The sequence below is a fragment of the Schistocerca serialis genome, chromosome 6 (assembly GCF_023864345.2).
Source record: "Schistocerca serialis cubense isolate TAMUIC-IGC-003099 chromosome 6, iqSchSeri2.2, whole genome shotgun sequence".
Classification (NCBI taxonomy): domain Eukaryota; kingdom Metazoa; phylum Arthropoda; class Insecta; order Orthoptera; family Acrididae; genus Schistocerca; species Schistocerca serialis.
In genome coordinates, this window is record NC_064643.1 from 213,265,099 (window position 1) to 213,282,478 (window position 17,380).

A 17,380-nucleotide genomic window follows, 5' to 3' on the forward strand; every position below is an offset into this window, starting at 1 on the left:
TGCTGGAAAAATTTTGAAGGGTGAGTGAGTTGCCTTTCCGGAGGTGGGAAACCAGGAGATTGGATAGTTTTTTGAGGTGAAGGGTGGCATGTTGTTCTAATTTGCGGTTGGCCTGTAGGAGGATGCTCTGAATGGCCGGTGTCGATGTGGGAGAGGAAAGATTGAGGATTTTTATTAAGGATAGGAGTTGACGGGTGTGTTCATTGGCTGAGCTGATGTGTAGGTGAAGGATTAGGTGGGTGAGGGCAATGGATTGTTCAGTTTGGAACTGGTATAGGGACTGATGGAAAGAAGGGTTGCAGCCAGAGATGGGAACTTTCAGTGTGAGGCCTTTGGGGGTTATGCCAAATGTCAGACAAGCCTGAGAAAATAAAATATGCGAGCGTAATGTGGCTAGGGTGAAGGCATGTTTGCGGAGAGAATGTAAATACGACTTAATGGGGTCGTTGTGGGGGTGTTGTGAGGGTGACATGGTATTAGAAGGTGGAAAGTGTAACATAAGGTTGAAATGAAAATGAAAGATAAAAATATATGGGGAGAGATAAGGGTGAACTAGAAAGTAACTGGAGATCTGGTATGAAAAAAGGCGAAAAAGTGATGGTTAAGTTGATCCTGTGGTGAACTTGGGTTAGTAGACAGCGATGTGCATGAAGGTTAGGTGGTTGTGTTGCCGCTAAAACACGTAAAAGGACGGAGAAATTCGAGAAAATTTCGAAAAAACGTGTAAATGTATTAAAAGGAGTGGTGTTGTGGTGAAAGATTACGAAAATGGGGTTAACAGGTTTTAACGTCATTATTTCTTCGTCAGACTGGGCTATGTTGGACTTGGGTGGGTAGACAACGATGTGCACAAAGGTTAGGTGGTTGTGTTGCCGCCAAAACACATTAAAGGACGGAGAAATTCGGGAAAATTTCGAAAAAACTGCATGTAATGTATTAAAAGGAGTGGTTTTGTGGTGGCAGATTATGAAAATGAGGCTAACAATTGTCTGACGAAGAAATAATGACGTTAAAACCTGTGGGAAGCGGCTAAAAATTATCAGTGATGTGGGAAAAACGGAAATGGAAATAAAGCGAAAGTTATTAGAAATAGCCGAAATGGTTGTTTAAAAGGTGAAAGGAACGGTTTGTGAACTATAAACGGTGGATTTTATAGCAGCGGTAGTGTTGAAAGCGGCAAAAAAATTTTTTTGGTTATGGTTTGGAAGTGGGTTACGTATTATTGAGTATATATAGGCGGGATAAAATTGTATAGCAGATTGACTTGCTCCCCACTGCTGTCAGAATACAATTCTGCACTGGAAAGGTTGGTATATAACATCTTTGCAGCTCGTTAAACGGACTTTGTGATATTACATTAGTCAATGCAATGATAGTACCACAGGTACTTCTATAATTACAGCTGGCACTGACTCCTATTTATCCTTGTTTAAGTTGTTAGTATCTTCCCAACACAGTTCTTCTTTTATATCCACCCCTTGGTCATACCTGGGAAAGTAATTTGGAATAAATTATGTGCCCCCACCCCTATTATTGGTCTGCAAGTGGGGTATTATTGTTACCTGTTCGAGTTTTCCTGATTGGTCGGGGGTTAACCTATTCATTGTGAGTAACTTAAACTACCTGCATGTTGTGAGTTTGACCTCGCCAGTTCGTTTCCTGTATTGCCCTGGAATTAAAGTCTCCTTGACCTTGAACTCCACTGGATATATAAATATTTCGTTGATTGTAATTACCAGGTGGAAGGCGGCCAGATGGTCTGTTTGCTGTCAGTTCCTGCCAGTTACTGTACTAGTTATTGCTACCTGCAGGGGATGCATTATGAACTTGTTGGCCACAGTCTCTATGTTCAATATATGTCAGTCTATTGTAATTCTGTTTGTGACTTCCTTTGAAACATCATTTTTACTTTTGATTTCCGCTGTTACCATACTTAATTTTTGTATTATTGGTGTTGCACTGGGTGTGCAGGTGCCATGTCGGTTATTGCCACCATTGCCATTCTGCTGTTGACTATTTTGTGGAGGTGCACATTGTATATTAATGTTCTGTGGCTGCGACGACCTCTCTTCATAGATTAGGTCAGTCGACTTGAGTACGGAAAAGGAATACTCTTATATAATTTTCAGGTGTAGTGATCAGCTTGGCTGCCCGGTGTGGCCGTGCAGTTCTAGGCTCTTCAGTCTGGAACCGAGTGACCGCTACGGTCGCAGGTTTGAATCCTGCCTCGGGCATGGATGTGTGTGATGTCCTTAGGTTAGTTAGGTTTAAGTAGTTCTAAGTTCTAGGGGACTGATGACCACAGATGTTAAGCCCCATAGTGCTCAGAGCCATTTGTGATCAGCTTTTTCCCTGATATGGACAGGCAGGCGACTTTTCAGTATTTTCAATATGTCCCCAGGGGAAACTTGAGTTTGTGCAGTGCGTGGTTTTGTTTAAGCTTTTGTCATAATACTTCCTCAGTCCCCCATGTTTACTACTGAATAGTGATTGGTTTGACAAAAAAATCTCGACATTGCCTGTCTTGGACGGCTGTGGACCAATATTTATCCAAGAAAGCCCATTCAGATTGCTCATAGGTATGGTGCTGTTAGCCATATCTGTTGCCCACAAAAAAACATCGCACTGTGTGTACCCCACAACAAACTGAATCTTCTGTGCTTCTGTATAGTTGCAGGGTAACACGTTGCGAAAAGCTCTGATAAACACTATGGGGTTCATTCTCTTACCCGCTGTTTGAAAAATTGGAAATTGCCCATGATGGGGAAGACCTTCGGCCACTAATAAAGTAGACAAACATGGCATTCTTCAGATGTTGCATTTTGTAATTTCTTTCTTCTCCATCTGAAGAGCTGGTGGCAAATGGATGATAAGTATTACCGCTATCTATCTTACCCGACTGCACCTGATTGCTTGCTATTAGTTCTACGACTTGTTATCCAGTGAATAAAATTATAATTATAGATTTAAAAAATGTTTAAAAAAAATGGCTCAAATGGCTCTGAGCACTATGGGACTTAACAGCTGTGGTCATCAGTCCCCTAGAACTTAGAACTACTTAAACCTAACTAACCTAAGGACATCACACACATCCATGCCCGAGGCAGGATTCGAACCTGCGACCGTAGCAGTCACTCGGTTCCGGACTGCGCGCCTAGAACCCACCGCGGCCGGAAAAAAAAAAAAAAAAAACCTGAAGACAAGAATATAGAGGAAGATACATGTGCTACACATCCAGTGCATGAAAGAATAAAGTCCAAAATTTTACTTTTCTATTTAAGGTAGCATATTAGAACAATTAAATTCTTTTTTGAGTAATTAATTATTCAGCAAAAACTTTATCTTTTTTTCTCAAAACTTTTTTATTGTGACTTGATTCAGTTGTGCATTGGATGCCCCATATAAAGGGTGTCCCAGGAGGAATGGTCAGTATTCAGGGATATGACAGGAATGATCATTCAGAGCAAAAAAGTCTTGTAAATATAGGTTGTAAAATGCTTACTTTGAGGCCTACAAGCACTACTTCAACTTCAACACTGCGAAACAACTCTCCTCTACTGCAGCTTTTTGCTTGCCATATTTTGAGAGGTAGTAGGGTGGACAAAAAACAAGTGAAAAAATGGCCATTATGCGTGAGCTTGAAAGTGCATACCTTAAGAGCTATGAGCACTTGTTCATCTCACTACCGAACAAGTACTCATGACTCGGAGCAATCCAGTTTGGAAACCATGGTGTCTTGTTTTGGTCCATATTACCTCTGCATGAAATGTGGGTAGCAAAATGCCTGCAGTAGAAGAGATTTGGTTCACAGTATTGAAGATGATGAAGTGTTCATAGCATTTTAGAGCCCATGTTTATGAAACTTTTTTGCTTTGAATGATGGTTTCTGTCATATCCCTGAACACACACACACACACACACACACACACACACACACACACACACACACACACTACAGACTCCATGGACATGGTAGAGAGCCACGCAGTTTTAAGGCGCCATGTCGGATTGCGCGGCACTTCCTACTGGAGGTTCAAGTCCTCACTCAGGGATGGTTGTGTGTGTCATTCTTAGTGTTAGTTAGTTTTAGTAGTGTGTAAGTCCAGGGACTGATGACCTCAGCAATTTGGTCCCTTGGGAATTCATACATTTTAACATTTTTCATGGCGAGGCTAGTTATTGATTATCAAGTTGTCGGGGCTGATGGAGGTGGGAAGGGGTAGGGATTGATTCACAAATAGTGCAGGGCAATGGAATAGTATGAGGAAGATCTTTCAACAGATGGCTCAGTGGCTGCACAACAAGATGAAAGGAATTCTGAGGGCAAAGCATCTAAGGAAGATAGATAGAGTGATTTTTTTGTGAGTTGGGGGTGGAGATGATGAAGTAGAAATAGAGGTGAGGGAGAGGGGTAGAGGAGTAGGAGAAGAGAGAATAAGAGAATGCCCACAATGGGAGGGGGGAGGCTGTAGGTGGAAGAAGAGTGGTGAGAGAAGGCAGTACATGGTCTGGATGGGGAAGGAATGGTGTGGACAGTAGAGAGAAGGGGAAAGGTAAGGTGAGGCAGTGGAAAACAGTTTAGGTGAGGGGGGATTGTGAGAGAGCAGGATTTGCTGGAGAGACTGTTCCCACACAGTGAAGCAGATGTTGAAGTCATTTGTGTTCTTATGTCCACCATGTTTGGCAACTGGATTGTCAAATTTGTCAGGGTGTATACGGCCCGGGAGATCCGGGAAAAACCCGGGAATTTTTTCATCCGGGAAAAACCCGGGAATTTTTTAGAATTCCAGGATTTTTCATTGTTTTAGATTTTAGTTAAAGTTTTGTTGGTTTGACGTGTAAGATCTGATAAGCTGACAAAGAACTTTAGTCCACTACTGCTGAATAATACTGCAGCAGTGAAACGTAAATCAGAGTATAACACCAAAATAAAAGTTTAGTTGCATAGAAAATGGGTAATTTACACAATGCACAGACCAAAGTGCCGACACCGAAAAGTGTCAAAGGCTTTAGGTCGAAGATTATGCAGTACGTCCGTAACAACTAACGTGCATTCGATGTGTGTGACGTCACAATTGTTTACATTTCTAACAGATCAACAGAAAATATTACGAATAGTGGCTTGAGATGCGTTACTTTCAAAGTAAATTTCCACGCAAGATGATTTATGTTACGTGTGAGAATGTGCAGAGAATTTCTTAAATCACAGGGCGTTATAACTCTCATTCAAAATGTAACACTTTGAGGATCTGCCATTTGAAAAATGTCGGGCCCAGAAGATAAGTCATTTATGCCACTATTTAAAATTTTACTGGCACATTTGTATTTGGTATGACTTAACGTGTAACACATGCTAAAAAAAAAAGACCGAGCTTCAAGTTAGTTTTCATATTTAATGTTGTTCTTTCATAGATAAAAAATTATGCAATCGATGGCAAAAAGTGTAATTGACCTTCAAAAAAATGTGCATAATGTGTTACTGAGCAATGTCACAAATCTCTTCATGCCAGAAGACTTCGACTTTTCTACGCAACTGATAATCATTTTGGCACGATTTTAATTGCCAAATTAGAGCCTGTCAGTAGGCCTACGGACTTCCTATCATTGTAGGACTAATAACAGTGGGTGCCAATAGACGATGCAATTCTCGTTTGTACATACACATGTACTTACGATTTAACCGGTGTAGAAACGCACTTTGCTGAGTTGAGCGAGCTCGGCCTATCTTTGTAACGTATGCGCCGCGGCCTGTCTTTCTCGCAGGTCTCGTGCTCTGAATAACTGCCGTCATTCGCTAGCGAGATCACATGACATGAGCTATGACTGGCTGACAAAAGTGCATCACTCAGCGCAATCTCTATTTTAGAGTTTTGGAAGCTACCGTGTTGTAATTTGTGGTATTTGTGTATATACTTTCGCAATACGTAAATAAACTCTGTGCATATTGTCTCACATCAAACAACTTTCCAAACCCATTGTTTTTCCTGGATTTCGTTTCCTAAAGTGCTGGGACATCCTCCGCCGGTATAAGACCTTTACGATTCAAAGTACTGATAGGTTTTACAGCTCCGAGGGAAAGTATACTGTTACTTAACACGGATGTATTTTCACCCGCTTTATACGTAATTTCATCCGGAAGAAATAGTGTTTTTAACCGTGAAATCCGGGAATTTTTTTTGCTTGTCCACGTAGACACCCTGTTTGTGGTTCACCACTTTTTGGCTGTGTCCAGTCATGCAAGTAAACAATTTGTTGGTTGTCATGTCCACAAAGAATGCTGTACAGTAATTGCGGCATAGTTGAGACATAACATGGCTGCTTTCACCTGTGGCCTGCCTTGTACTGGCCAGGAAATACCTGTCACTGGATTGCAATGAAAGGTAATGGGTTGGCATGTGGGACATGTCTTGCACCTGATCTGATCACAAGTGAATGACCCATGGGTTGGATGATTGGCAGCAGGATTGAAATAGGAACAGTCAAGGATATCCTGCAGGTTGGGTGAGTGGGCAAAAGTACTTAGAGAGGTGTGGGTAGGATATCCCTCATCTAGGGGCACGATGAGAGCTAGTCAAAGCCCTGGTGATGGATGTGGGCTTTCTCCTGTAGATGCATCCACGGGTGGCGAGGCTGCCGGAAAGAGACTCTTTGACATCGAACAAGCTACAGCTGTCAAAGTGGATGCACTGTTGGCTAATGCACCTGATATGGACAGTTGTATTTATGAAACTATCTAAGAGTGGATATTGACATTGAGGAAGATGGTTCATTGAGATAATGTGAAGTGGGTTTGTGAGTGGGTGTTGAGGGATCTTTTCTGAGTCCAGATCATGAAAATGTCATCAATGAATATGAACCAGACAAAGAATTAGGTGTTTACTGGATAGGAAGGATTCCTCCAGGTGGCCAATAAATAAGTTGGCATAGAATTGTGCCACGTGAGTACCCATGTCAGTACAACATTTTTGTTTGTATTTCCTTTTGAGAGTGAAATAACTGTGGGTCAGGATATGGTTGCCAAGGAGGATTAAGAAAGTAGTGGTGGGTTTGGTATCAGGGAAAGGTAGTGTTCCATGGCCACAAGGTCATGGGTGTAGAAGGTGTTGGTATTTAAGGATGTCACATACATAGCGACCAACAAGGAGTCTGGTGATGAGGGGACAAGAACTATGGACAGGCGGTGAAGGAAGGGAGCATTGTCTTGGATATAGGGTGGGATGTGATGGACAACAGTTTGAAGGTGTTGGCCAACAGGTGTGAAGATTTGTTGTCTGAGGGCGTTGCACTCGGCTGCAGTAGGACAACAAGCAGAGAGATTTGTGGGTTTGGGGGAGTAGATAAAAGGTTAGGAGTACGGGGGGGGGGGGGGGGGGGCAAGAGGAGGAAGATGGGTTCGGGGTCAAGTTTTGGGATGGACATAAGGCCTTATGTTGGACTTGTGGGTTGGGAACTTGGTTGTAATGTTTGTATGCAGAGGTGTCAGAAAGTTGGCAGTTACCTCAACCGTATAGTCACTATGATTCAAGACCACTGTGTGGTTCTTTGTCCACAGAAAGGACTATAAGATCTGTATTGGTTTTCAGCTTACATATAGCTGTGAGTTTCATAGGAGTGATGTTGGAGTCACAGGAGAGAGATGTAGGAAAAAGAAGGTGAGGTGAGGTTAGCATTGAGGAATCCCTGAAAGGTTACCAGGTGATGACAGTGGATTATGAATGGAGGGAAATTGGAACCGTTTTAAATGAGATTATATCTGGGCTTTTGGTTGTCTTTTATCAGTGGGGTGTGTGGTGAAGAAGTGTTTCCCATGCAGAGGACGAGTAAAGGAGAGAAGGTCCTTTATAAGCCCAGCAATTCCTTCCACAGCCCAGTTGCAACCATTTCCCTGCACTAAAAGGCAGGGACATGTATGAATGTAGCCATGTTACACATATCAGCTGAGCTCCAATTACTTTACAGGATTCTATGTGTGGAAGGCAGGTAACAAACTGTCTATTAGCATGAATGGCCATGGCCAGACTGTGCCAACTTGATCACACAGCCGCTGAATTGCTGCACATCACAACTCAAATGATATTAACTTCTACTTCACTGTGCAGGCCATTCCCTGTCTCCTTCTGTTCAATAGCTGAAATCTAGATTTGGATTAAAAATACAGATTGGACTGATGGATTGCTGAATTCCTTTTCCTTTTTTGAAATTTACTAGTCACTGTGCACAATGCTTCCAATGGAATCAAACATGGTTATAAGTTAGAGACAAATTATGCTTTGTAAAGTATTCCAAGTCAGCTAAGTATGAGAAAGAAATATCAACAGATTTCATTAGAACATGTTTACCTGCATCACCTTCTCATCCTCATTCCCATCCCCATCCCCATCCCCATCCTTAGGGATAGATCGGTATCTTAATACCAGACAACTTTTATCCAGAAAATGAGTCAAGTATATACCAAATTTTGTTGGCATTGCTGCTGATGTCCCTGAGTCATGCTTTTATGTTAGGTCTCTTCATTACCACCCCCATCCCCACCTTCAGTCATGGGAATCCTTTGTGGTCTTACTGTCACAGCAGTCCTTTTCAAGATCGCAAGTGATATGTGTGCAATATTTGGTAGAAGTTGCTTCATGTGTGTCAGAGATGGCCTGACATGTCACCGTCTTTGCCAGCCACCCTGCAACACCATCAAATAGAGCGCGCGCGCGCGCACGCGCGCACACACACACACACACACACACACATGCCAAATAATAAGGAAAAATTTAAAACACACACACCAAATAATAAGGAAAATTTAAAACTCTCCCATAATCTACCTTTCCCTTTCTATTTTTCTTTCCCTTCTTCCACCTGCTTTATTACACTCCGTCCCTTTTCCAGCTGCCTCCTCATACCCTGTACCTCTTCCATCTGACTCCTCATACCCTGTACCTCTTCCATCTGACTCCTCACATTTGATACCTTTTCCCCTGCCACCTCACACCCACTCTCACTTCCACATGCCTCTTCACATCTTTTCCTTCTTCCTCTTCACACCCTCTTCCTTTTCCACGTGAAAACTACCCCATTTCATCTTCCACTTGTCTCCTACGCTTTACCCTCCTCCCCCTTCTCTCTTGTTCGTCTCCTCCTCACCCTCACTTATGTCACACCATTACCACCCCCACCTTGGGAAGTACGGGGTTGTCAGCCACAGTGTCCCTTTCCAAACAATAAGTATTAAGTGTAAGAATTTTGACTGAAGTTGAATCAGTGGTATAGGAAGAGATGTGGAACACGCATCTTTACATACATCCATGTTTAAAATGTATGTAGAGGAGTAATGAAACAGTAACGCGTACCTCTGCATATTTTTGCATGTTACTTTGTTTACTTTTAGACTTCAGCTGTCATTCCCTGGACCAATCAACCCTCTGCATGTCTTCATCCATCTTGCTACAGTCATCTGGCATTTCAATGTTTATATAGATAGTAGCCACATGGAGCTTCCTACATTATCCACTAGATCAGGGCTCCACAACCTTTTTTACCTACCACTCACTTACTTTGTGTCTTTCTTAGTTGTAACATTTCTGTAAAGTGTAGGAGGCCAGTGGAAGATGGAGTGAGGTAGTGGGAAGGTGGAAAAGAAAGAGGGTGTGAGGAGTGAGAGGGACAAGGTGTGCAGAGGCAGGTGGAAGTAAGAGGGGGTGTGGGGAGGCAGGAGAAGAGGTACAGAGTGTGAAGAGTCAGATGGAAGAGGTACAGGGTGGGAGGAGGCAGGTGGAAAAGGGAAAGAGTGTAATGAAGCAGGTGGAAGAAGGGAGAGAGAAATAGAAGAGAAAAGGTAGGTTGGGGGGAGTTTTAAATTTTCTGACCACCCACAAATTCCACAGTGACAGTGCCTTATAAAGTAGGGAAGTAACTTTACTTTAAAAAATTCATAAAGCAGAATTACAGCAAGTAAAAGCATATAATAATAATAATAATAATAATAATAATAATAGATTACTAAATTATCAATGTCAAAATTTTATGGAAAGCTAATAAAATGTTTTTTTAAAATTCCTACTGCATACTACTGATAGCAAAAGCTGGAACACTCACTACTGTATTTACTCGAATCTAAGCCACACTTTTTTTCCTGTTTTTGTAATCCAAAAAACCACCTGCGGCTTAGAATCAAGTGCAAAGTAAGCGTAAGTTCTGAAAAATGTTGGTAGGTGCCGCCACAACCAATTTCTGCCGTCGATTATATGTAGCGCTACACAGGCATGCTTTGCAGGCACGAAGATAAATACTGGCGCCAAAACCTCTGCGTCAGTAAACAAAATTAAAACAAAAAGGTGGAAGACAAGCTTTTTTTTTCTCCGCCTCGAGTTTCGACCACTGCATTTCCATACATTATCCAACGAAGTAAATACAAATACCGTATTGTTCATCTTCGAATGTCGCAGCATTTCAATGTACTACGAAAATCCGACTAGCAAGACTGTTTGGGATGTTTATCAATATGGCCAACTCGACGTTCTGAATTTTTTCCTACCTGTGAGAAGAGATGGTTGCTAATACAAACTGTGAATCACATGCAGTATTCTCTTCACCATAAGTATAATACGAATATAAACATTTTTCCATGTATTCTTTCGTGTTTGCTGCTATCTCATTTAAATCCTGTCTGCCTAATAAACTACGAAACTAGAGTGAGACAACAGCAAACGCGGAAGAATATACATATCATGTCATGCTTATATTCGTATTATTCTTATGCCTAATAGTGATACAGTCAGACAGGAAGCACGGCAATTGACTAGATTTTTAAATCTAAGATGACTCTAATTTCTGTGCAGAATGTAATGTACTAAAGAGGCGTCTGCAAAGATTTTCAAACGGAGAAAAATTTTTGCTAAACCCTCGTTCAGAACATCTTCTAACATATGCAGTCCATTATTTGGTTCTTGTTGATCATTATCAAAGAAAGCAGCAGTGTAAGTAACAACAAATAGCAGTCTCTTGCAATTGTTTCGTTTATGAGACAATTCTTCTCTCTCTCTCTCTCTCTCTCTCCTATTTTTTTTTTTTTTTTTTTTTTTTTTTTTTTTTTTTTTAAAAAAAGCGGCGGTAGCGTGCACAAAAGCAAGCCATGCGGCGAGCGGCGACAGGCCGTAAACACTCATTATCAGAATGCGACAAACAGTGCATGACACAGTACAGTAATGCATTTTCAGCATAGAGTGACGTAAACACCTATAACAAAGAGAACGGCACTTATCGGATCAAAGAAAAATAATCAATCAATTCAAACCAGACGAATCACGTGAAAAAGGAAGGGTACCCGAATAAATATGGACGGAGCGCTTGACGCATAGCAATGGCTACCTGGTAAAGCTTAACTGCTAAGCTTACGACTCGAACCAAACTACTGTAGCTGTATCGTCATTCATTCGACCTAAATTGTGTCTCATATTACAATGAACAAACTTTGTTTCGATTTGGAGGTGCGGCCAAAAACTTTTCTCTCCCCTTGAATTTTGAGTCTCAAATTTCAGGTGCGGCTTCGATTAGGGAAATTTGCTTTTTCCTTGATTTCGAGTCTCATTTTTCAGGTGCGGCTTAGATTCGAGTGGGGCTTAGATTCGAGTAAATACGGTAGTGCGTGGTAAGAACCAGATTGACTGCCACTGCAGTTTACCTCATGTACACCTGTATGGGATAACATATCTTGTTTGAAAACTCATAATTCTGGAGACTTAACTTATATTTTTCTGCCACAAGTGTTTCACTTCTGTAGATATCAAGTATTATCATTCTCCTGAAATGTACGTAGTGAAGTATGAAATGGTATAACAGCTGTAGTGAGAATATTATAAGCAATTGCAAATATATTTTACTGAATTTGTGATGGTTTAAAATACATAGGATAGAAATATATCTGAGGACAAAAAAGTGCTGCGATTTATTTGGCAACACTTTCGATATACCGTGGAAGTCACAGTATAGTAATATTCTTTGATTCGTATTGTAATGCGAAGACATAGAATAGCTGCAGATTTTCAGCATTTGGATTTTTTTCTAATATTGTCTTCTTTTTATTTATTTCAGTTGTCAGAAATGAAATAATACAAGTTACAACTACATAAGTATTAATTGATCACAAATATTGCATCTTTTGTTGCAGGAAATCTGTTGCATCTTCTGAAAGCACATTGCTCATCCACACCATCAGAAAAATCTCCATCCGCTGCAGTTGTTAACACTTCATTTAAAGCTGCAAGGTTTTTGCAACCAAATTATCTTGTACCAGAACCACAAAATGAAGTTGTACTAGCAAAGAAGGAACTGTTTCAGAGGTGGCTCAATGTAATGTTTGTGATTTTGCCAGACTTCTTGATAAACTTTGTGAGGTAAGTACATCTCTAAGACTTTCCTCATTAAGTATTTATATAGCTGACTGGCAGTACAACAAAATTTCATGACACACAACAAAAAATAGTCATTTTATATTCATAAGTGAAGTAGAATATAATATCAAGTATTGACTATCATTCTCGCAAGACAGTTTTTCCAAATATTGTATATCAAATCGTCTTGCAAAAGTGTGGTTACAAGTATGGTCATGTTGAAGACATTATTTGACTTTTATACTTTTATACACATGTAAGTCATCTCACAGTATTATGAAAAGGATAGATTGCTAGTCACCGTGTAGAGGAGATGTTGAGTTGCAGACAGGCACAACAAAGAGATTTCGTCTAAAAGACCTCCTCCTAAAGTAGACAGCACTCCCGCATTCATGCAAGCACATGTCACATGTTGAATACCATTGGCCTTGCAGAATGACTGAAATTCTGTGGACCGGAATTGTGGGCCATTGTCGCTAACAATTGTCTGTGGAAGACCTTCAACGCAAAAGATAGCAGATAACGCTTGGATGGTGGCAGATGATGTCGTGGAAGACAGCCAGACAACAAAAGGAAATTTACTGAATAAATCTATCACAACCAACCATTGAGCATTGCAGAATGGACCAGCAAAATTGATGTGTAAGCGTTGCCAAGGGAAAGTGGCTTTTGGCCATGCAAAGAATTTCCGCAGTCGTGCTGATTGTTATTCGGCACACACCATGCAAGAAGAGCACATACTCATAATCGCGGCATCGATTCCGAACCAAGTACAGTGCTGACGAGCAAGTTGTTTCGTTCTCACTATACCCCAACGTCCATGGTGGAGAAGCTTTAAGACAGAGGACTGTAACGAACTTGGTACCACGACCCTGGACTGATCATTATCAGAACGCAACAGCAAAACACCACGTCGAAGAAAAAGTCTCCCCTTGTGAGCAAAAAATCAGCGAACCAACGGGTCCCCGATCCGTGACTTTGACAAGGGCCATTGCGTAGCAACAAAACGCAGAATGGTAGCAAGGACAGGGGCGGCATTTGTGGCTGTAGCTACACAACGAAAATCAATCAGAAATGATTCAACCACATCATCGGTTTCCAAATCAATGAACATGCAAGCAAGTTTAGAGGAATCGAATTGAGCAACAGGCAAACAGAAAAATGCATCGGCGTTTCCGTGCTTAGCAGTGGACGGATACAAGATATCGTAGCAGTACTGCAAGAGAAAAATGGACCAGCGAATGAAGTTCTGCGCTGTACGTGGAGGCACAGACTTGTTCGGATGAAAAAGCGATGTCAAAGGTTTGTGGTCTGTGATTATGGTAAAGTGACGACCATACAAGAAGTCATGAAACTTTGTAACACCAAATATGAGAGCCAATGCTTCTTTCTTGATCTGTGAATAATTTCTTTGCGCAGCCGAGAGCAATTTGGACACACAAGCAATAGGGCGATAGTGTGAGCCATCTTTGTACCCAAGCACAGCACCGATCCCGAAATCCGATGCATCCACCATCAACAAAAGGGGCTTTTGGGGATCAAATGGCATAAGGCAAGTATTGGAAAGCAACGCCGATTTCAACCGGCGAAAGGCGCGTTCGCATTCCATCGTCCAGACGAACAGAACACCTTTACCGCGTAAGCGATGAAGCGGAGCTGAAATGGAAGAGGCATGCGGCAGATATCTGTGATAATACTTGATTTTTCCCAGCACACTCTGTAGCTGCTTCAAATTCTGCGGCGAAGGCAAGTCTTGTATGGCACTAGGTGCGTGGGACTGGGATGTATGCCTTGGCCACTGAGTACATGTCCCAGGTATGGCAAGTCACTAGCAAAAAAAACACATTTGTCCTTCCGTAAGAAGACCATTTTGTCGCAAGACCTGAAATAATGTTCAGAGATTGGCTAAATGTTCTTCTTCCGTCTTTCCGGAGATCACAATATCGTCCAGATACGAGGGTTGTTTTTTAAGTAAGGGCCGTTCGCGTGTATAGTCCCGTAGTTCGTGCGGACGCCGCAACAAGCCACTGCGCCACTTCCCGGCATCCTTCCCGTTCACACTGATGCAAGTTGCAGCTCTGTAGCTGACGTGTACGCATCGCTGTGCTACTTTATAATGTTTACGATTATTGAATCGCCTGCCGCATGTGAGATACGGTCAGTGATACGTTTTTTGACCACGAGAAGCCTATCAGCTGCAGAAATTCATCGTCAGTTAACAGAAGTTTATGGCTTGAATCCAATGAGTGAAGGTAAAGTGCATCAATGGGTTAGAGAGTTTAAAAATGGCCGTCAAAACGTCCATGACGAAGAACGCTCAGGCCGGCCCTCTGTGATCACTGATGATTTGGTGGCTGCAGTCGAAACAAAGATTCGTGAGGACAGAAGATTCACAATTTCTACTCTTTCTTTGGAATTTCCACAAGTTTCAAGATCGGTTTTGTACAAAATTGTGTCTGAAAACCTAAACTTTAAGAAACTGTGTTCTCGGTGGGTACCCAGACTCCTCACAGAGGATCACAAAGGGAAGAGATTTGCCACTTCATTGGACTTTTTGATTCGTTATGAGGAAGAAGGGGATGACATGTTGAGTCAAATTGTCACTGGAGATGAAACATGGGTATCCCATATCACTCCCAAAAGCAAGCGACAATCGATGGAATGGCGACACACAACCTCATCCATTAAGGTCAAAGCCAAACAGACGCTGTCACAGCGCAAGATTATGGCAACTGTGTTCTGGGACCGGCGCAGTGTTTTGCTAGTGGACTTTATGCCACAAGGAACGACAATCAACTCAGATGCCTACTGTGCAACTGTAAAGAGGCTCCGCAGAGCAATTCCTAGGCCTCACACCTCTCAAAAGACTCGGAATTTGATTGATTCTTTTGGCTGGGAAGTTTTGGACCATTCACCATACAGCCCCGACCTTGCTCCTAGCGATTTTCACCTTTTCCGGTACCCGAAACACCATCTTGGCAGGCGGCGCTTCAATGACGATGATGAAGTGAAAGCGGCCGTGAACTCTTGGCTGTCGGAGCAGGCAGCCGAATTCTTTGAAGAGGGAATTAAAAACTTAGTTGTACGGTATGACAAGTGCTTAAATAAACAAGGCAACTATGTAGAAAAATAGGTAAAAGTATGTAGAATCAGACAATAAGTTTTTTTACAAAAGTATTTGTATCTTTTTTTAAAAATAAAAATGGCCCTTACTTAAAAAACAACCCTCGTAGTTTGCTGCAGTAGGGATCGATGCACAAACAGTTTGTAGATATTGTTGAAACAATTCACACCTAAATGGTAGTCGTTTGAATTGATACAAACCAAGATGCGTGTTAACCACCAAAACGCGCTGGGATTCTTTGTCCACCGGTATTTGCAAGTACGCTTCTGCTAGGTCCACCTTTGAAAATGATGTGCCTGGGCACAGTTTGTCGAAAAGATCTTCCGGGCGGGGTAAAGGAAAAGTTGAAATCACTGGTTGTGGATTCACTGTTGCCTTGAAGTCCACACAAAGTCTCAATTTTCCCGAAGGTTTGGCAAAATTTCTAAGGGTGATGCCCAGAGAGAAGCCTGCACACGTTCAATTACACCTTGTGATTCCAAATCGTGTAATGTTTTTGCGACCTCATCACGCAATGCGTGGGGAACATTGCGCGCTCTGATAAATTTCGGTTGCGCATTTACTTTCAGTTCCAAATGTGCTTTATAGTTCTTAGTGAAACCGAGGTCCGGTGCAAAAATGTCTGCAAATTCTTCACATAGACGAAAAACACTGTCTGAAGGCACAGTCTGGTTCACTGATAGGACCTGATTACTATAGACAAGTTAAACAACTGAAATGAATCGAAACCAAACAAGTTCACTGCAGAAGAAGAACGAAGGACGTAAAATGACACAAGTTTTGTTTGTCCTTTGTATGTTGCAAGAAGGCTGCACTGTCCTAACGCAGGGATCTCTTGACCTGAATAGCTAGTTAACTTAACATTTGCGGCATGCAACGGAGATGTGCCCAGCAGTTTGTAAGTGTCTTGATTGATCTGTGGAACTGCAGCTCCGGTATCAAGCTGGAATGGTATCACTTTGCTGTTAATGTCCAAGTCTACAAAAAGTTTATTGTCCTGCTGACAACAAGAGCAACTGTCTCATGCAACGTGAACTGACACTGATACAAAATCACTTGCGACTTGACGGGAGTTCCAGCGATGTCGACGCACACTATTTGTGGGACGAACACAGTCACTGTTAGAGAGAGTGGCACTTTGTGGAGTGGAATGAACTACATGAATCTCCATGGGCGAAGTTTCGCGAGCCTGAGTATCCTTGGTTCGACTCCGATTCCGGCGCGAAGCAAAGGGCCTGGAATGGTTTGGAGTTTCCGATCTGAGCTTTTTCTGGCAAACACCCTGAACATGTCCTGTTTTATTACAGTAAAAGCAAAGAGCTTGGCATGACGGGCAATTCTCACGCGAATGTTTATTAGCGCACCGTGGGCATGATTTGAGCACTGCATTCTCTTGCCGGCGCGGCACACGTGGCGGAGAGCCTGGCAGCAGCGGCGCGGCCGGGCGCGAGGGCTGTTTACTGCTCCGTGCAGCTCGCCCGGCGGACCAGTTAACCTGACATACGGCTGGCAAAGTGTCAAATGATTCCTGAGCAAAGTCAAGTGTGTCCTGCCGATCCAGTATGTCCATCACTTGTTGAAGGGAGGGATTGACTAGTTTCAAAATCTGTTCCCGTATATGAACATCAGAAACGTTCTGTGCAATTGCTTCATGTACCCTAGTATCCGAATATGGGAGCCCACATTGACACTCAAAAGCACAATCCCTAGTAAGGCCTTGCAAGGTTGCAACCCACTCCCAATTAGTCTGACCTGCCGTACGTTTTGTACGAAAGAAGGTATACCGTTTCGCAACTACATTGACTGATCGGTTGAAATGTACATCTAATGCAGACAAAATTTCTTTGTAGGACAGAGTTGCTACATCGCGCCGGGG

The 17,380-nt window shown here is 42.2% G+C and overlaps 1 protein-coding gene across 5 annotated transcripts in view; it reads left to right on the forward strand.

Annotated features, from left to right (window-relative positions):
- The window catches only part of LOC126483934 (speckle targeted PIP5K1A-regulated poly(A) polymerase-like), a 162,276-nt gene that overhangs the window by 128,104 nt on the left and 16,792 nt on the right, over positions 1–17,380 (forward strand). For all 5 annotated transcript variants that reach the window (XM_050107214.1, XM_050107217.1, XM_050107213.1 and 2 more), the window contains one exon: positions 12,158–12,383. In XM_050107214.1, coding sequence (XP_049963171.1) covers positions 12,158–12,383 — 226 coding nt within the window. The remainder of the gene's footprint in view (positions 1–12,157; positions 12,384–17,380) is intronic.